Source organism: Callionymus lyra, chromosome 6 (assembly GCF_982586985.1).
Source record: "Callionymus lyra chromosome 6, fCalLyr1.hap1.1, whole genome shotgun sequence".
NCBI classification, from domain to species: domain Eukaryota; kingdom Metazoa; phylum Chordata; class Actinopteri; order Syngnathiformes; family Callionymidae; genus Callionymus; species Callionymus lyra.
This window is the reverse complement of record NC_141823.1, coordinates 9,739,560-9,760,852: the sequence shown is the minus strand read 5'-3', so window position 1 is coordinate 9,760,852 and position 21,293 is coordinate 9,739,560. Positions and strand designations below refer to the sequence as shown.

The 21,293-nt window shown below is 38.3% G+C and overlaps 1 protein-coding gene across 5 annotated transcripts in view; it reads right to left on the bottom strand.

Annotated features, from left to right (window-relative positions):
- The window catches only part of chd9 (chromodomain helicase DNA binding protein 9), a 106,916-nt gene that overhangs the window by 34,856 nt on the left and 50,767 nt on the right, over positions 1–21,293 (bottom strand). For all 5 annotated transcript variants that reach the window (XM_087793526.1, XM_087793525.1, XM_087793528.1 and 2 more), the window contains 8 exons: positions 13,409–13,514; positions 8,535–8,666; positions 6,375–6,443; positions 6,248–6,303; positions 5,640–5,757; positions 5,315–5,401; positions 4,961–5,098; positions 2,502–2,623 (listed from right to left, as the gene is read on the bottom strand). In XM_087793526.1, the coding sequence (XP_087649652.1) occupies positions 2,502–2,623; positions 4,961–5,098; positions 5,315–5,401; positions 5,640–5,757; positions 6,248–6,303; positions 6,375–6,443; positions 8,535–8,666; positions 13,409–13,514 (828 nt within the window). The remainder of the gene's footprint in view (positions 1–2,501; positions 2,624–4,960; positions 5,099–5,314; positions 5,402–5,639; positions 5,758–6,247; positions 6,304–6,374; positions 6,444–8,534; positions 8,667–13,408; positions 13,515–21,293) is intronic.

The window sequence follows — 21,293 nt, the reverse complement described above, 5'->3', positions numbered from 1 at the left end:
TGAACACAATTGTACTCTTCAAACAATGTGCTGCACTACTAAGAAATATACATGAAATCATCGGATTTGGGGAATACTTGGGAGAACGGTTTTGCCGGGGAGAATTAGAATCAGACGCTTTTATTTTAAGAATAAAAGAGAGACAGAAAACACACAAAAAAGCCATTTTGCAGCACCTTTTAATTAATATATTATCTTCAATAATCTTTTGAGTATATATTTGTGGAGTGTTTTGCTAATTTTAATGCAATTTGACTGTTTGTTTGTTGCTTTCATTTGCCCTAATGATGCTGATGTATTTAATATTTAAAATCAATGTATCAGGAGATGAACCAGAAGTTAATTTATCAGTCTAAGGCAATACAATCCTCAAAAAGTTGCATTCATTTACACTTAAGCTGAATAAATAAAGTCTTATCAATCCATCGATCTATAAACTCTTAATTTAGGTTGTATTTGACGGTGCAAGGACCCATTGTTTGAAGTTATTTTCTTATTTTAAAATCCTAATATGACTCCTTCGTTGCTACCGACAGGATATGACACTTGAATTTAAACCACTGCATCCTGTCGGGAGAGTTCATAAGGAAGATTCAAAGACGATTGGAAAGCATTAATCGTCATCACGGTCGGACCAATATGTTCTGAACGGATGAGATTCAAGTCATAAACATTCTGTTTCTATTCTTATTATGGTGCAACAGCTGCTCATGAATCAGTGTTTGAAGGGTTAACCCCACGATGATGGCGTTACCGCTTCCCCACGTTTGCACATCTGACAGAGGTTAATAAATACGAGACAAAGAAATCATGAAGAGATTCTTCATGGTAATTATATTGAGGAACAATGGCCGCACTATTTCTTCATGTCAGTTAAAACACCAGGAGAAGCCGAGCTGCCAAGAAAGAAGAGTATTAATGTGATTAACAATGACAAATGGACGTGGAACGGTGGAGGGCTGCGGGGAAGGCGCCAAGTGAAAAGAGGCAGTTTATAAAAATCATTGTCTGCTGATGGAAGAGAGGAATCAAAAGGAGTGTCTCCTCTGGTCTTTCTTCTGCGGAGGTCGCGAGTGTCAGTTTGACAGCTTAACTGTAAGAGTGACCCATTACAGTTACAGTTTGTCAAAGTGTGCATCCAGTATTAAGGGATTTAGAAAACATCGATACATCGAGATATCGTGATTTTTGTTCATTTTGTTTATTTGACACTACTGTATGGTTGTATTTTTTGGGCTTTCAAATCTTCAAATTATTTTTTTTTAATAATAGTGGGGGTTTTTATCATAGTGTTACGTTATACAGTTTAAAAGTGTTATTAAAATAAAATAATTCGATTTTATTTATTTATTTTTCGTTTGTTGATTATTTATTTATTATCCATTATTATTTGTTCATATTGTGTTGCAATTATACTTCCAGCAGCTAGATGGCTCCAGTCTTTATGTCCTTCGCAGCTAAAGGAACAATTAAATTCTGCAAGATCCCGGCGATGACTGAGGACGAGAGGATACATTCGACTCCAGCAGCTTTTTAAAGCTGATGTTTAGACATATTTTGGTTTCAAAGCAAACAAAAGCGGTTTCAGCTTCGTCAAGAGTCATGTGGTCTGTAAATTCTGCAACACCAGAGTCAAGTACTCGACAATACTACAAATATATCCTTGTTACTAGAGTATCACGCTAATCTCAAAAACTGGGCTCTGTTCCATCTTTTTCAAAGCTTCAAAGATTGGAAATGATGTGAGACGCATAACCTTAAAACATCGATTAAAAAGTGCACAAATGTGAGTGACGGTCTTGGATCCTCCTGTCAGGACCAGTATATGAGAGAATTGATTTACAACACCTTTCAACTTTTGAATACATTTCCAAACGTTCGTTTATGGCTAGAACGCTACAAATCATCAACAGCTTATCCATTTACAATTATTTAAATCGAGTGTGGGCGATTGAATTCCCTCAAGGGCCAAATTATATAGTATGTATTTTGACATCAAGCCAATAGAAAGAATACATTAAAAAGAAAAGCATATATTATGCAAATCATCATGTGGATCAAGTGTTTTTCCATAATAATTATCATCTTCAATACATTTGAATTTGATTTAAGTCATTAAATGCTAAATAATAATTTCCCAATTATGCTTTTTAATTATTTAGAGGGACAAGAAATACTCGGTAAATGTAAAAAAATTGAGTTAAAAATTCAACATGTTTACAATGAATAATAAGATGAGTAAGAATAAAGATTCACAAAAACAATCGTATGTTTCAGAAACAATTATTCGTGATGTAGATCTAATCTGACCTCACCACGGCCTCGTGAATACAGTACGACATGTGGGCCCCAGGCCCGGTTGGTCCACATCTGATTCAAATAAATCCTCAAGAGACTTTCACGATGAGAAGGAATTTTTTGATCGCTTCCGGTCAGACTCGTCAAATTCAATCATTGCAAGAGAAACGGAAAAAAGGCGGAAGACGCTAATTTCCACTGACCTGTTGTACCAGTTGAAGAGGAGCCAGTTGACCCCTTCCAGCTGATAATCCCTGAGGCTGTTTCCGTTGCGGTACTCTCTTGAGTGATCCTTCTTCTTCCAATGGTTTGTAGGCGGACGCTCCTGAAAGACACATCAAATTAACTGGATAGAAAAAAAAAAAAATCTATATAATCACTCTTGTATGGACCCTTTTTAATAATAGATAGAAGTTTTTTAATACTAGTCCTTGTTTGGGATTAAACGAGTTCTGTTGGTGCATGAAATCACACAGAATTAATGGCTGAGACAAGAAGAAATAAACTAGAAAAATAAAAATCTATTCATTGTGCACATATTTCCTGTTCCTTTGACTCTATACTCAGTTTTAACACGACCAGTAGAATATTTTCACGACAAGCCACACATTAAGGAGCATTGGAGAAATGTTTTCTATATAAACTTTTGATTGACGGAGTTAAAAGGAAGAGGGAAAAAAAAGAGGGCAGCCGAGGAGGTAGACCGCCCGGGAAGTGCTGAGAACGAGCGAAAGGAATCAGCGTCTGCAGCAAAAGGTGGTGGATCGACCCCGTGGAGGGGCCGACAGGAAGTGCGTCGATAGTCAGAGGTGGGGGGCTGAGTTTTTCTTTGCTTTGAGATTTCAATAAGAATCCGAATGATGCATGTGTGTGTGATGAACGCTTGCACTGCATGGAAGCAAGCGGACGTCAAACTCAGGCCGTCACTGGTTTAGCGTTCACCCAAAACTAGCTAACATACGATTCACGTTTAGCTTTGATAAGTGATGAATGACAACCATTGATCCAACAAAATGCTAACAAGAAGGAATTTGTTGTCAGCGAATAGATGTATGATCTTATTTCCTTCTTTGAATCAAATAAGCTAATAATAATGTTTTATTTATTAAGTTAGTATTTATTAGTGGATAAGAGTTCCAGCAGAATGTTCCAAGTACAATCCAAATAAATATAAACATAACACCCCATCTCCATCTTAAAATGAGCTTTATTCAGTTTAGTTTATTCAGTTTAGTTTATTTTAAAAGGACAATGTGCAGTTCCATTAAAAAGGATGGCTGCACCAGATTTAGCACAATGCTACTTTCCATCTGTAGTCCTCAATCATTTCTTTTGCTTTACTTTTATTGGTTAAAAACAGCTTCAAATTGGCACAAAAATACTTTTATTTCAGGGATGTTATTGTTATTCTATAGGCTACGAATGGGGCAAACTGTTTTTTTCCTGACGCCCTGATGCTGAAGATTTTTTGTTATGTACTTGACAAACATAAGGTTAAATGCCACGCAAAAAAGTTGAAATGATGCGTTAATTTAGTTGCAAATAGAAACTTCAACACATTTTCACTTGACATAAAGGAGTTTTCTTTTGGATTCCTCAACGAATAATAAAATAAGTCGAGATATGTAGAGCGGGCCCTCACCACATCACGTACACCATCAATGGTCTTTTTAAACACACTGTACTGCATATTTTAGAATACTCTGCAGAGCTTCAGTCAGAAACTGCAAAGCTCCTCGTCTTTGTTCACACTGTTGCACGGAGGTGAATTATTTAAACGGCAGATGAACTGAAACACACCCACGTAACTTAGTGGGAGGCATCAATTACCGCCACCCACCTGCCAACTCCCATGATGCCTTCCTACACATTGCTCCATCTAGTGGCGGCTGATTGGTCATTTTTAACACTGTATTTAGATTCTGTGACCAGGGCTGTGTCCCAAATCGCGCACGTCTGCACTTACACTTAATATTTTGAGTGCGTCCCAATGAGCAGTGTACGAAAATGTACTGCGCAATGAGCACTCAATTGGCGCACTTATACAGTCAGAAAATTTAGTGTGGATCGATGGACACTTTCCACCCTCAACGGCCGCCATCTTAGTGACGGAACAGAAGCTACGTCACTGACGACGCGTTTTCGGAGAAGATACCGGCGGTAGGTCTCGATAAAATACAAATGTTACCACAAAACACCACAATAACAATAACAACACAATGAAACACGCCTTAATAGCTTGTTTTAATTGCCGAAAAGTGCTGTCTAGTGTTGACGATAGGTTACAATCAGTGTTAAAAAGTAGTAGAAGAAGAAGCTGCCGAGTCAAGTAAGGTAAGTGTGCAGCAGCAGTGTTTGAATTGAGTCAGTACTACTCTGTTGAAATGTGCGTGCTGGGCAAGTACGTGTATTGTCTTAACATGTACATTTTACTCGGAGAAATGCGCAATTTGAGACAGCCTATGATGCTATGTAAAAAGTGTTAGCTGTGGTTGGTTGGCTGGGCGGCAAAGCATCATCAGAACAGATCACTACTTGGCAGGGTTTTGTTTAATTCAAGGATTTCTTTTTCAGACTGTAACCCCGTCTATAAACGAGGCACCGTTGTATCGTGAACGCATGAGCAAGAGGCGACACGGGGGTACAGGTGAGTTGGACTCACCATCCTGCGAGAGTCTGGCTTGACTGCCTGCAGCTGCTCAAACTCTTCGATCTTGCTCTGATCCACGTCGTCCTTCAGCTCCCAGGTGCTGTCCTCGTACGCCAGCGAGCACCACTTGACAAGATAGTAGACCACCTCCTGCGGGCGACGCGAGAGAAAAGGCCGCTGAAAAAGACTCTCAGAACGTTTGTAAAGGCTGCGAGGGAAACCCATTAGTTTGGCCTTGAGCGCGTCTCAGGCGCACAGAGTGAAAAGGCGAACGGAGTAAATGGAAAAAAAAAAAAAAGATCCAAACAGATGGATAATCCTATGATGATTATGATGATGAATGAGTGAAAGAAGATCCAACGGTACCTCTCCTGTGTCTTTGTCCTCACAGTACGACACCTCAAGGACCCGGTCCACCTCCACATAGTCGGGGTTAAAGAGCTCCTCCTCCATCTGAAGCGCAACAAAAAAAAAAAAAAAAAAAAGGAGAATCAACTCAAGTGCCCACTCGCCATCTGGAATCCGAGGGAAGAGCCACAGTGCAACAATTTACCGAAGACATTCTAATATATGCACACAGATGTGTCTGCCCACTCGCAGCTAGTCATACAAACTAAACACACTCCCGCAGTGGTAAGTATGTGTCGAGTCTCATGTAGTGTTTCGGCCTCAAACGATGACATTTCCTTACATCTGCGAAGAAGAGCGCCCTCTGTGCTTGTTTTATCTTGAAGCGCTTGATCTTTTGCTGAATCCTCTTGTCCTTCTCCAGATGCTGCTCTGTCGCCCACTCACAGTGGAGGTAGGAGCTAACGCCCGCGCACACACACACACACACACACACACACACACACACACACACACACACACACACACAGGAAGAAACACACAAACATGAACGTGAATTTTTTTTTTCCTAAAGACACGAGCTTCGAAAATATCAGTTGGGCTGTAATGCAATAAAGACACAACCTCAATAAACAAATGTAAGATCATAAAAATAAAGATCGTTTCATCTACATTAGGATCATCAATGAAAAGTAAAGCTTTTATCAGTCGTCATAACGAACAAAATAGTTTTATACATTGACACAATTCAACGATAAAAGTCTAACAGGATGTTTTGATGAGTCATTTCTATACAATCTAGCTTCGCTGTGTTTTCAATATTAATGTCAATTATTTTACATTTTATTTCTACATAAAGTTCTTCATAGACAACTGATAATACTCGAGTTTAAGATTTTAAAAATAATAAAATGTGTTTGGACCGAACAACTGTAGAATATGAGCACTTACTAATTTTTGTACTTGACAAAGAACTCCTCCACTTCCACCAACCCTGCCGCAGAAACCTGGAAATAATCATGTCATGTTAAATTGAAATATGTTGCTATTCAGATTACCTTGAGAGAGAGATTATTACCTCCTTTTTGAGAACACGTGAAGACATAATTTTGTCGACAATAGCAGCGTCCTCCTCTGCGGGATTTTCCTGAAAAATAAAAATAAATAATAAATATGAGAAACAAGAGATTTTCTGTCTAGAGAGTCACCAGTTTCGATAAGTTATTTCGTTAATACAAATACATTCACAACTTTACTTTCACAAACATTGTTTTCTGCAACCGTGTAGTGTAAGTCCAGCTGATTGGACCTGCCCCACTACATGGTAGAAAATGCACCAATGGGCTGCTTTCTTTGTCATAAGGTCGGCCAATAGAGTCAGAGCGTTAACAGATTTAATTGGATCAGTCAACTGTCAATTAAAAGTACCAAGCCGATTTGATTTTCGACGCAAAAAGCAACAGTCTGGAAGAATTTCTCTCCTCTGGTCCTGAACCGTGTTCAGGAACCATCAGTAGATTCTTATCCACAGACCAAAAAAAAACAAACTGTTACAATAGTCCAGACAAGAAGACACACACATGGATTATAAGATCCAGATTGTGTTGTGACAATATTTTCCTAAGTTTAGAGATTTTTCTCAGTTGAAGGAAACAGTTTCTGGTCAGTTTTCTGCAGTGTTGAACTTAAAGACATGTCTTTGTGAAATACAACACCCAGGTTTCTCAGGCTCAGTTTGACAGACTGACCTAAGTCACCCAAGTACTGACTCAACCCTGGAGCTTTATCATCAGGAGCAATAACCAGAGTTTCAGTTTTGTCCACATTTAGCTGCAAAGTGTTTTCACTCAGCCATTGTTGGATTTCAAGCAAACAATTGACTAAGATGTTCCGCCTCAGGGGCTCAGTTGGATCGAATGAGCAGTAGAGCTGGATGTCATCAGCAAAAATGTGGTTAGAAAATGGTAAGGTAAGGTCATACGCAAAAGGAGGTCCATGGTGTTTTCCTCAGGATATTGTTGAAATTTTCAATTAAAAAAAAACAAAACTTGACAGGTAGAAAATGTATGTTTCTTTCCCGTTGGCACAAGTATCCCGATTTAGCATCAATACATTTCCAACACATACAGGATACATGTTCCCCAACTGATGCTAACTTCAAGTTAATTACAAGTTTAAAAGTCCTAAACATAAAAGTTATGGAAAAAAACAAAAATCCTCGTCCAATTAAAACATCTGCCCAGGACAGGACAGAAGGCTAGGCTAAGATAAAACATTACCAGCTCACAGTGAGTTTCTACAGCTAGCAAATTGAGAAGGACTTCAAGATGTCAGCATTTCTTAAGTAATTTAAAGTTTCCTTATGAATGCATATCGAGGTGTTTAAGGGTCAATCGAATTATGAATCTCTGACAATCCTTTGCACTGACAAAAACATTGCTATAAGACCCTTCTAGAGACGAGGCAATGTCTTAGTTTTTGAGGTAAAACTTAAGTTATTACCCCAAAAAAAGTCACGATAACGGCTCTTAAATGTATTGCTTGTCAGCTATTTTTATTCCTCGTATTTCATTTGTCCAAAAAAAGGGTGCCTTTAGTTGTACAGGACATTGACATCAACAAGAAATTGAAGCTAAAGGGACGCTCACTCACGTTTAAGGACAAAACTACGTAACCAAGTCCATAAGGTGAGCACTGAACCTTCTTTCTAGACCACCATGCTGCCAAATATTAATTCCATTTCAAATCCACCTTTTCAAAAATGTACTGACTTACAAAAAAACAAAACACATTAAGTGCTCTATAAAAACACAAAAAGCGAGGTTCACCTCACATTTCACTGTCGGCAGCTGAAGTGCATCAATTATTCACTGGTGTTAATATCTTCACTTTCAGCAGCTCATTTTTTTTCCTCACACTCAAGATTCTTTTGCTCGCTGAAGACCAACCTTGACCTCTTCAGCGCATCTTCACAGAAACACTCCGTCCTAGCGTCACCTCGACTTGAGCGGAACATCATCGCTCTTCAAAATTCTCCGGATTGTTCATTTATCATTCTGGAAATCGAGTAATATTTCTACCGCTAAAGATATTAACTTTGACGTCACAAGAAAGAACTGTTCGTACTTTAGCGTCTCAGAGTCGTTGCGTACATTTTTCTTTTTTAAAAGCTTGTGAATCATACAGATAAACCTTTCTATTCCATTTCTTGAAACATTGAACTCCATCCATTACTTACAACAAACAGCTGGACCGCAGGCTGCTTGGCTTTCTTGGCCTTGACGATGACCTTCACATCGTCGTCCGACAGTCTGGCTTCCATCTCCTCGGAGTACTTCTTCCTCTTCACCTGACGATTGGATCGCCTCTTCTGGAGGAGGAACAGAAAAAACGCTTAGACTTCAATCACAGTCAGACTTTAAGGCTTAATTAAAAAAAAACAAGCTTTCCCATCATTAACTCATCAACATCAAACACTAATTAAAACATCCAATGCTTTTTCTTTTGCACTTGCTGTAAATTATTTCGTCACAAAATCTGCCTGAAACTTAAATAAAGAGAGTGAACAAGATCAAATATTGAATTAAAACTCCTTCCAGATATTCCGCTTCATCTGCTCATCTGAGGTCTTGACACAATACTTGCTTTATTTTGGAGAAACAACATCCTGTGATCCAACCATCGTTTACATCTCATATGACTAAGTCAAGGCCCGGAGTCATTTTACGTGGTTTGTCTGATCCTTGGCTAAAATTCAAAGTGGATTAATGTTCATACTGTGACCTTCGAAAGAGTTCAGGTATTCTATAGAGTATAAATAATAAATGCCAACAATTATAAAGACTTCTTAAGCCTTGTGTCATCTCAGGGTCAAGATGACCCGAAGGCACAAAAACAAATGTCCTAGTGGTATCCCTTGTGTTGCCTCTGGGTCAAGGTGAACGACCTCCGCTGCGTATGTATTTATGGAAGCAAGGGAGGTCGTTCACCTTGACAGACAGACTACACAAGGGATACCACAAACAAATTTATTTTCAGGCCTCCGGGTCACCTTGACCCTTAAATAACAATAGGGTTAAAGGATTAAACAGAAGTTGAAGGACACTTATTATGAAGGGAGTGTTAGGTGGACAGAGAGATTATTTATATATAGAGAGATTTAGAGAATTAAAAAAGACAATATCACAGTCAAACTCATATTTCTTGGTAAAGAACTGCAAGTTCGACACATTGATATGAATGAAATATTGTGCAGGATTTAAAAGTGCGTAAAATCTTCTTTTGGTAGCTTTTCTTGTACGTGTACACATTGAATCTAAGATTTTGTTGTATCCAGTGTGACTTGAAAATCCATTTCTAGTGACATTTAAGACCAAAAGCATAAACTCCTTATCAAAGCAAAAAACAATTAATGTTTTTATTTGGTTCAGTTTTTACTTTGTTACCATTTTAATACAACTGGATAAGATCAGGATATTACATCATTGAATGGATGATTCATTTTAAAGTCGATGGTGGTCATGATTTCCTTCCTTCCTCCGTTTTACAATCCCTTCTTTTCCCCACAAGCTTCATTAATTATTTTTTTTATTAAGGAAACATAACAGACATTTTTGAGTGAACAGAGATAAGAAGGTTGGGCAATTCTTCTCCAGAATAATTTAGTGCAAAACATAGGTTATCTTAAAACTGAAATATGTTCCCATTTCAGACATTTTTAACGATATCGATTTTTCTGTAAACCAAGAGACATGTTTTCACAGAACAAATAAATGACCTGTAATGACAACAGACAATATTCACTCAAATTGAGACATCATACAGAAATTATTTTAAAAATTGGCATGACATGGTTTGATTTTAATGTTTAAAAGACAGATATATACAGAAGTATAAGGTATAATAGGGTGATTAGTTAAACCTTTCAAAAATTCCCGTAGTCAACACTATTGCCTAGTAGCCAAGTTAGCAGGGATATAATTCAGTTGTACATTAAATAAATAAAAAGTTTCATACAATTTTTTTATCACAAGATGGTATGGACCAACTTAACTGATCCATTGCCACCACAAAAAAGGAAAAATAAATAGAAATTGTGGCATAATTAAAAAAAACGGTGTCTTTGCAACAGCCAGATCATGCAAGTGTCACAATTGATTTTCATTTAAACAATGATCAAGTCATGACTTTAACTATGAACCAAAGAAATCAGTTGTATTGATAAGTTAGATAATACTTTTGTGTGGAAATATTCTGACATGTAAAAAAAAACAAAAAACATATTTGATGCCTTTTCAAACATCGCAAGAAATCATGAAAACCACAAATGTTTTTGCCAAATGTTAGACATGAGTGTTCGAAACCATCATCATCCATGAACCACAAGGAAAAGACAGGAAGTTTCATCTAAAGTCTATTTAATAACGCCGTGTGTGGGTGAGCTTCATCCTGCATCAACACACAAGCTCCTCCTCCAGATAATATGTAGTTAATTAGAAATTAATGCCACTGAGCCAAAGTTAATTAGCTACGCCATGTAATATTCCCATGGAAACTCCCGCACCGTCAAACCCGCGTGTGCCCGGTGGCTTCCACATGCCACGACAACAGGACCGTGGTCACCCTACACACCCCACACCCCCCCATGTAGAGCTCCACGCCAGGCGACTTCCACAGCGTCGTGGAGGATGAGTCATAAACACGGCGCTTTAATTAAGGCCGGAGGCAACATTTAGCGAGCGCTGTTTAAATATAGACAGTAGTCTGGATAGGAGGCCTGAAGACAAGACAGATGTGTACATTGGGAGGAGACTCACAACTTATTCATATGTTGGTGAGGAGTTCGGGGTGAAATCTTGCACAGCTTTTGCTGAATCATTTATTTTATTTATGCATTTGATCTCTCGGGAATGTTTCGGTCATCATCGTGTCTGAAATAAAGTCATTTATATTTTGGGAAACAGTAAACAACTGAACTGTCTTCAATATCAACACCAGGTCTGGGAGTCCAATATAGTAAATACAGGCAAAGTAAATATAGTTACTTAGCCTGTATTTATATAAAGTTTGTCTCTAGTATTAACCTCACTTGTTCGTTTTACATGAGTCTCTATCTACTTTTTTATACATTTAAAAAAATCATACACAGTGGATTGTGTATACAAAACCAAATGTGTTAGACTAACAATCAGAGACTTATTAACTATAATTAAACATTTTAAAATCTGGTCAAAACATTATTAACCATGGGATCTTCTCCTGTGCTTAAACTATAATTACTGTAATTAATACAATATTTTAGAAGTAGAATAGAAGCAGAGTTCTTATTATATCTGCATTTTTATTTAATTCTATTTCCAGATGAATAAACAAACATAAACAAAGTCATACTGTTAATGTCTTAGAATGATAATGTGCAGCTGACTGACAGAATAATTTCTTCATTTTGTTTTTTGATTATTGATGTTGCATTTGTCTTATGATAATTTCCTGATGTCATACGATTATTTAAGGGTGTCATGCGAGCAGTTCATTTCCAAATTCATCATCTTTAATGAAATGCGTCTTTAAGAAAATAGTGTCAAATAGATCAACCGTTTTCCCCCCAAAAAACTGTTGATCAGTAGATGTTTATTAACTAAATTACTTTCATTTAAAGGGACAATATTCACACTTAAAATAACTTAAATATGCTTTTACGTTTTATTTCTATATTACCCCTTTTTTTCCATGGACTGAACCCGAGACATAATGATCCTAATACGACTAAAATAGCTGATGACGGCGATGTTTTGCAGCTGTGTTGTCGGCTTCATCTCCCTTTATGAGCCCTCACTGTAATGGAATTCATCTGAAGGGTGAGGCCATGGTTCTCAGCAGGAAACCGATGCAAAGCTTGACCAGAGAAGTGAACAATGGCTTACATTTTGGGGAGAAATACACAAGTCTTTGTTCCATTATCACTCGCAAACACCCATCAGGAGTAATCCCCTTACAGCGGGAATATTTTATGTTAGCAGATTCTAGAGCTTCTCTGCAAGCATTTGTGTCATAGAACTCAAATATTACATCGTCAATTCCCCGGCTATGAATGTACAAAAGAACACAGTGAGCTGGGATTCACACCTCGAATATTGCAAACTGGAAACTATTATTTAATGGGAAACACAGCGAGTTGGTTCCTCCTGGTTGGGAAAGTAAAGCGGTAGGAATGTGGTGAAAATACAAATAAATCAAATTTACTAAGTCTACAGGTTTAACTTGCCGTATTGGAAACAAGAGTCAAAAACGGAGAGAATGTACTCTTCAAGAGAGAGAATCTTCATTCATGAATCCCACTGCTGCAATATTAGTCAAAAGTTGAATAAACCTCACAAATTAGATATCTGAGAAAATGTCCTCAGTGGAGTTGCTCAATATGATTAACTTGTATTTCTTTTGTATTCAATTTAACAGCCAACGATCACAAAGAAACTTGACATTTAAAAAAGAAAACAAAAATCAGTTGTGACCTCATTCCCAGCACAAAAGCAGGACAAAAACCATAACCATGTATTTATAATACACCACCTTATCTTGAAAAATAACATTTATAATAATTGTCTGATGAATTCATCTTAAAACAAGGAGATTAATATTTCCTTCTCTCTTTTAATTTCCTTGGGAATTAAAGTTAATCTTTTGTCAATATATTGCTCTAATAAAAAGAAAAAGTTCTGCTGCATTTATGGTCCAAAGACAACACGTGCAATCTTCGAAAACAGACTTCAGATCATCTGGTTAAACACTAAAAAATGTTTGGTGAGAGAGTGTAATTGCCCCGTTGTTCTAGCTTTAACCTAGATACTGGCTCTGTGATGTCAGAAGTCTCTGCGGCGATAAGAATGTGCACGACAGATCGCCACCCAGTGCGTGACCTCCGTCTGAACCGTGCAGACGGGCCTCGGGCTCTCGAGCCTGATCTGTGGAGCCTCCTCTGCAGCCGGGGCGGGCGAGTCAGACACGGGACTCCACTTCGCTCACAGTCTGCTTCAATTTCCCCGAGTGTCGCCGAGCTAATGTGACGATATGAAGTCGAGCAAAACTACCGAGCTGCGAACGGGAGGAACTTACAGAGTCTCCTTTGGAGCTGTGCCGTGAAGGCTGGTCGTCGTCGGACTCGTCCTCCGATGTGTCTGGCTTTCTTTTCTTCTTCTTGCCGATTTTGATGACGATTTTCCTGCAGGAACGAAAATAAAGCATCTTTAGATAAATGGCATTGACCCAGTCTCATAACAGCAACACAATGAATTATAGAGGAAAATAAACAGAAAATGACAGTAAATATATTAGTTAATATTGTAGCAAGGTCAGCACTTATGCGGACGATGCACCGTTCTTTTGTGGTAAAAGGAGAGATAAAATAAAGAAACCTCTCAGTAAACCAGTATATCTACGTCTTTAATGTCACGAGCGCTGGGTTGTGACTCAAAGAACAAGATCGCGGGAACAAGCGCGTGAAATTGGTTGAAAATCAATTTAAAGATCCGAAATTATTTGTGAAAAACTACCTGCAACCAACAGGATGGATAGTTTATTTAGGTTTTTGTTTTATTTAATTCATTTCAAATCCAGGTACAAGTATATCACTCCACTTCAACTCTGAAATGGTCAAAGTGTTTCAATAAATTCAAATCCTTGAGCTTGAAAATGAACTCAGTCAGGCAGCGCGAGCAGAAAAGGATAAATCTCCAAACCAAAACTCTTTTATTTAAGAGTGAATTCAAAACCAAGTTCAATTGGTTGCAGTTGTTCTGAACAAGCACTCGAGTGACTAACAAGACACTGAAAATAAGTCTGATCTCTTTTTGTATTTATTCGATCATTTATTTCTCCGTTTAACTAAAAATGAATGGCATTTAAAGACATTTCTGCCAGATAAAAACCCTGATGACTCCATCAAATATCTCAAGAATCAGTCGTTGATAATGTCAAGAGTTTCCTTCCTCACTTAACCTATTCGAAAGTCACTGTTCCTTTTACTTCATTACTTGAATCAACACAAAGTATTGCAACATTTTAAAACCTCATGGAAGTAAAACTACAGCATTAATAGCAGCTCAGAAGACGGAGAATCAAACCAATAATTTAGGATTACGATTGGATTTGTTGTAGGTTAAATATACGTTCATTCTCTTTTTATCATCTTGAATCATGAGCGCAACAAACAAACACACCCTCTTAAGATTATCCTGCACATATTTACCAAAGCCTCCGTCATGTGACGTCAAATATTCCCAATTCCAGTTTACAACATTTCCCTGTAAACACTCATGTGACTCTAACCAACATTCCTCTACGTACTCGAGACCAAACAAAGGAGTCCTTGGTCTCACTTCATGCTAATGTCTGATTTGTATCAATTTCCAAAACTTCTCGAAGCATCTCTGTCTTGGTTCGACACAATAGACTTTTCTTTAGGAAAAAAAATGGAATCCAGTGTCACTGAAATGTCATTAGTCTCTGTGTTGAAAGACAAACTCATCATTCTGAGATAAAATAATGAGAGTCAATTCAAGCTTTAAGTTCTATATAAAATATGGCAGCAAACAGTACACACAAGTACTTTATAATAAATTACAAGAAATCCTGAATTAGTGAAATGAAATTACTGCAATAAAAGGAAACAGTAAAATGGAGACTAGATATTAAAAGAACAAATTCTGAGATGCTAGTATTACTAGTGTCAGTGACTGGAAAAGTGACTTTAGAAAACCATTTCTTGGACTTATGTTTTGCGGTTCAACCAGTTTCATTTTCACAATCCACTTCACGGAAGTTAAGTTCCCAGATTTCATACTCTACGAACCTGCATGCGTTTCATTAGAACCCTGACGCTGCAACACGAGTCAAGTCGTGGCCGTCGCTCACAACTGCGCTGATGTACAAGATACAGTAGGACAAAAAAAAAAATTCCCAAGCGTTGACCCCGATTCCCTGAATACCACGAATATTAAACTCAGTTTTCCCAGCCTGAAGTTTAGATTCCACTCGAGTCAATGATTACACAGCTGCCGTTAAAACCTTGAACACACACAACGGCGGCTTGTGAGGCATTTATAGTACACAGACTCGACTGATCACAAAGAAGACGCTCTGGTTCGTTATAGTGATGCCTCCGCTCTTGAAGACCGCAAGTCTGGAACACATTTAAAGTGACAGTTCACCCAAAGTTCACTCATTTTCTACTCGCCCTCATGTCGACCAAGGGTTGGGATTATTTTCAGAGTAATCTGTTCATTTTTAGAGTTATAGACAAAAATGTTCATTTTAATGTAGCGACTGATCCTCAGCTGTCTTTGTCTTTATTTAAGTCCAAAACGATGCACTTAAAATCATCCAAATAACATGTTCATTCTGAGATAAAAATAATATTAAATTGATACATTGTATGAAGAGTCAGTTAAAGCCTTGAGTTCTAAATAAAATATTGCAGTAAACAGTACACACAAGTACTTTATAATAAATTACAAGAAAGGGAAATTAAATTACTGCAATAAAAGGAAACAGTAAAATGGAGACTAGATATTAAAAGGAATTGGTTCAAAGAAGAGATTAGAAAAGTTTGCAAGTTATTAAAAGAACAAATTCTGAGATGCTAGTATTACTAGCGTCAGTTACTGGAAAAGTGACTTTAGAAAACCGTTTCTTGTACTTATGTTTCATTTTAGAGTTATAGACAAAAACGTTTGTTCATTTTAATGTAGTGACTGATCCTCAGCTGTCTTTGTCTTTATTTAAATCCAAAACGATGCACTTAAAATCATCCAAATACCTACATACTGCTCATCCGTAACGTCCTTTTCGTACTAAGAGGAATCGTTATGGAAAACAAGTCTATATTCTAAGGTTGTTTTTAGCTGGAGCTGCTAGGGCAACACCCTACACAGACAGGGACTCTGAAAAGGAACGGATTAACAACTCTTGGTCGACATAAGCGAGTAGAAAGCTAGTGAATTTTAGGTGGACTAACCCTTCAAAGAGTCTGAGCCAATAGGGAGGCTCGAAATCAATAGTCAAAAGCGCTGACCTGCAAGAAACTTCTGAAACGTGATAACATTTGGCCGAGATATTATCCAATTAGCTCGTCCGGCTACTTTGCTCGTCCCGATATTCCCACAAGGGCCTTAAGTCCGATCGCTGAGATGCGTCTGGCTGCCGGCCGGGGATGTTGATATTAGCAGCAGATTGCACCGTTAATAGACTGTGGCGTTTACAGCTCACTAGTGCTTCATCCTCCCTGTATTCTCACTCCCTCACATATTACTTCGCTGACCTTTTCGCACGTATAGACTTCCAACACATATGCGCACGGTTTCCCATCTGCGCCGCTCTACACGTATGGCTCGCAATCTACAGGCGGCAGAAATCTCATTCTAGGTGTGATGTCTTAGGAGAAATGAAAAAATATATACTTGTGGTAGCAACTCTTGATGTGTTGCTTCTCAAATAAAACACCAAGTTAAAGTCAAGGAGGATTTTTGATTATATTTCTCAGTCGCAAAAAAAACCTTCACCCGTTATCGCAAGCATTTACACTTTAGTTAGCATCTTAAAGTGAGCATCTTAAGCCTCTATAGAAGTTGCACAGCGAGGTCGTTGCCATCTACACTTGGAGTCAAGACTGCGGATACAAAAGGGACAAAAAGGATTTTCTCACACAGTAATAAGGTAAACAGTCAGGTCGTGTATCAGACTCTTCTGCTGGTAAACACCAGAAAGAACCTAATTAGAAAAACCACATCTCTTCTACAGCATTCAAAGTTACATTTGTCCAGATTATATTGAGCGAGAAGAAGGTTTCCGTTCATAAAAAGTGGAGTTACGGTGAATTGCTTCTACTCATTTCAGAGGGGAACATTTTATCTCAGTTTTAAATTCTATTCTTAGTTTCCTAATGCTGCGCTACTTTAGCAAGTTCCCACCCACCAAATGGACTTCAGTTTTCATGGTAAACAAATCATTTACAATTGACTAGGAGAAACATTAGTGTCGCTCCGAGGATACGTTAAAAGTCGAAGATAGGCCCCAATTGATGGCTATCTTTGAAACTCTTCCCAATAATTTTAAAGGTCAACTAATGTGAAAACCCAACATTCCTTCATTCCTCACGTCTTTGAAATTAAACTCATTTATAAAATTCTTCCTATTTTGAAATCTTGGCGAACAAGAGGTTATGAGAGTGGTGTCCATTATGACGTAATAATCCAGTCCTCCTCAAGCCTGTTGTTTATGCAATGAGACTCTTGGAGACTTCAGGGATTGATGACATGCGTTGACAAACCTCAATGTTTGTCAAACAACAGCAATGTGGGTGTGGTTATGGTAAACAATTTTAATCTCAAGAAAAACCTGTTTTCAGTGGGCGGAGCTTAAACTATTTCAAACGTAAATATTTAAATGAAGATAGTTTCGTACAAACAGACACATACTGATGATGCAATAGAGGTCAAAGATCAATCCAAGATGCACTTAAATCAACACAGTAGTGAATGAAAGTTAAGCCCATTAGAAATCACCGACGGCTCGATTATTTTGGAAATCTCCAAAGACACCATCAGTCTCAACCTGATTTAAGATGCAATGAATCAACTCAGAGTAAAAAAAAACAACAACAATCTATTATACAATGAGAAAAAAAAATGCCATACGGAATACATTTTTGACTTAATTTCGAGGTCAATGGGTGTTGTTAGACTGAAGGCGATAATAATTTGCTGTCGACTACACTTAAGAGGAGCGACGTAATGAGCAATGACCCAGTAAAGGGGAGATAAAGAGGTCCATTGTCTTTTTATCCATTTCTTTTATTTTCTACTTCGTCAAGGTATTTGGAGTGGCTTTCTTTTTACGTTATAGGAGAAAAATATTTTAAATGTATGTATGATGGGATTGCTTCCATTTTCTTATTAATAAAATATAAACATTTTTAATACGGGATATATAAATAAATATAAAATGAAGCATGCCGACTCGTTCAATGTGGTCTGAGAACAATTGTAATACAAAAAAAAAATACTGTTCAGATCAAGCAGATACCTAAAATATCTACAATTAACAATATAATTCAGATGTACTTGGAGGACAAAATCCAGGCCCAATTTTAGGTCGAGGCGATGTCGGTTTTGAATTATGATTTATGATGATTTGACTGATATGAAGTTTCCTGTTCAAGGACAACTAGTGACAGACCAGTTACAGTATAAGAAAGCAGTCACAATGATGGCCCTCATCGTTCTTTAAAGTGCAAATATGACACTCCAAGACAACATAGTAATATTATATGTAACAATAGTATTATTATTCAAAAACCCTGTTTGTTTTACGGAGCAGAGACAAGGTTTCCCCACTAAAATTTGAACGCCCTGCCACGGAAAAATCTACCATCTTCTTGGGAAATGACGTAACGAAGAGTCATCATGTTCGCGCCGCGCTGAAGGCCTTGTTTAGCCTGGGTCAACAGAGTCGGAAAGTTTGGTAAACACGGTTCTCAGGGATTCGTTTGTGGACATCATCGTATGCAAGTGTTCACTCGGGTAGAGTTTGCAGTCGGACAACAGTGTTAGCAAATGAGTGTGGGGTGGGGGGGGGAATGTTGTGACATGTACGGAGAGTTGTGGGAAGAGATCGTAAACATCATCCGAGAGGCCTCGGCGACCATTTATTCTTACGGAAACAACTTCCACAGACATGACCGGCTACTGTTGCTCAAACAACAGGACGGACAGTTTTAGCCTTTTCATGCTCAAAAATCTGCGAGTGGATCCAGCAAGTTTGTGGTACACGATCGGGACCGAATGGGACGCTGTGGAACCCTAGCCACAGTTCACTTTTGTGTTGTCAAAGCGGCGAGCACAGCAAAAACGCCAGAGAATTGTAGGAAATCTGAGGTGATAAAGAAAATGCCCAGACACGAGGAGGGTTTGCAGATTCTTTTTTTTTTTTCATGAGCACTAGAACTGAAATGACAGACTGGCGTCCTGTCCAGGGTGTCCCCTGCCTCTCTGAAACTTGGATAGGCTCCAGTCTCCCCGCAACCCCCGACCCCAGGATAAAGCGGTAGACAATGAATAAAAAAAATAGAACCGAAATGCATTTGGTAGAGCGTGATGCCAATCTGTACGATAAATCTTCGTCCGAGCGGGACAGTAGCGAACATTTCATGGGTCTTGTCGAGTCAGAGCCGACCTCCTCACAGACGCAGGAGTTCGAAAAGGTCTCAAGATCGTCACTGTCCATGCTGTTGTAATAGTGGAACTGGCGCAAAAATAACGGGCCCTACTCCAGGACCAGAGGAGAGAAATCCTTCCAGACTGTTGCTCCTAAGCTTTGGAACGATCTTCCTCTCTCTCTGTGTTTGATGATCTACTGACTCCTTCAAGAAACATCTTAAGACCTTTTTATTTGTTCAGGCTTTTCCTTGATTTTCTGGAACTCCTGTTGTGTTATCAGTTTTATCTTGACCTTTAAAGTATATACTTTATTGAATATTGTTTTGATTGTTTAAGCGCTTTGGGACCCTGGTCTAGAAAAGCGCTATACAAATAAAAATTACTTACTTACTCTTTGACTCGTTTGAATGTTTCCAATTTTTCATGAGAAGCTGTATCAACTTTATTCCTTGCTCAAAGTGATAACAAAAACGTACTGCGCAATCATCAAATATTTTTGATGTTTACATCCATTTTACCTTCTTTCCCCTAATGCGATCTAGTTATATACAACAGTTCTTTCTAACCGTAGACTGATATGTGCTGCTGGATTTATCTTCCCGGAGTAGAAGCGCCGAAGACCTGCTTCCCCCCCGTCCCCCCTCTCTGGATGAGATCATGTTTCACAAATCGCTTGTTAATGACACTTTATAGTTGCCATGCAACATGTCCTTGTATGAAAAGGCCTCTCTCGGAGTGACCATACATCCTGTTGATGAAGAAACACCAGTGAAGGTGACACGATACCATTCAAAACAGCAGTGACGACCAACCCCCCCCCACCCCGAAAAACAAACAACAAAAACAACATAATAGAATAGCTCAAGCAGCGAATAAAAGCGGGGTCTGCGAGAACGCTGGTGTCACATCATCAGGCAGCAGCTTTGCAGCTAACAGAGTATAACGAGGATAAATCATCTCTCTGATGCCACATTAGGGGAAACCATGCTCTGTTAAATTTGGTTTTAATGAATTTTAAATAATAGATTAAAGTGGAAGAGACAGCTTCGTCTGCGAGGAGAAGGCCGGCCTGCTGCCGCACGAGCGAGGACGGGGCTCAACGTGGCTTCATGTACACCTCGCTATGATAAAATATACGCACTTTCAGAATATTAAAAAAAAAGAAAAAGCACGCAGACGTCTCAACAAGGCTTTCTTTCTAAGAAAAAGACCCTGCTGTTTCTTAAGAAAGACCACCCAGGTGCTCAGAAGTACCAGTAAATAAAGGGTTTTTATTGATTTAATAGCCAGCAAAACAGGCGCTTGGTTATTTTCTCACTTCTTGATAGAAACCGTTTTCAAGGTAATTTTCTTTTGCACATAACGGTCACTTGAAGCTCCTTGAAATTATACGTTAAATTATAATTAGTCGTCATAACATGGAGTCAATAAGGCACTTGATAGTGTAAACAGTCATTTAGAACCAAGTGATTTGAAATGTAGGAAAATATATTAACAGTGAGTTTGAAATAGACGAATCTCCATCTCTATGCAACTGAATAAACTACGTTACTTCGATTAATCAGCGTCGATATGAGAATTTTTAACTTAAGTCACTACATGTACTTCTGGTTAAAGAACATGGTTGATTTATTTCTGTGTTCTTCTTGCATTTACACACAATAAATCAACCATGAATGCGTGGACTGGGAGAAAAAACACTGTGTCTATTCATGTCTATGCACTGCTTCTCACACACAAATGACGCATTCAATGACGCCGGGATCGCTACGGTGCTAATAGCAGCA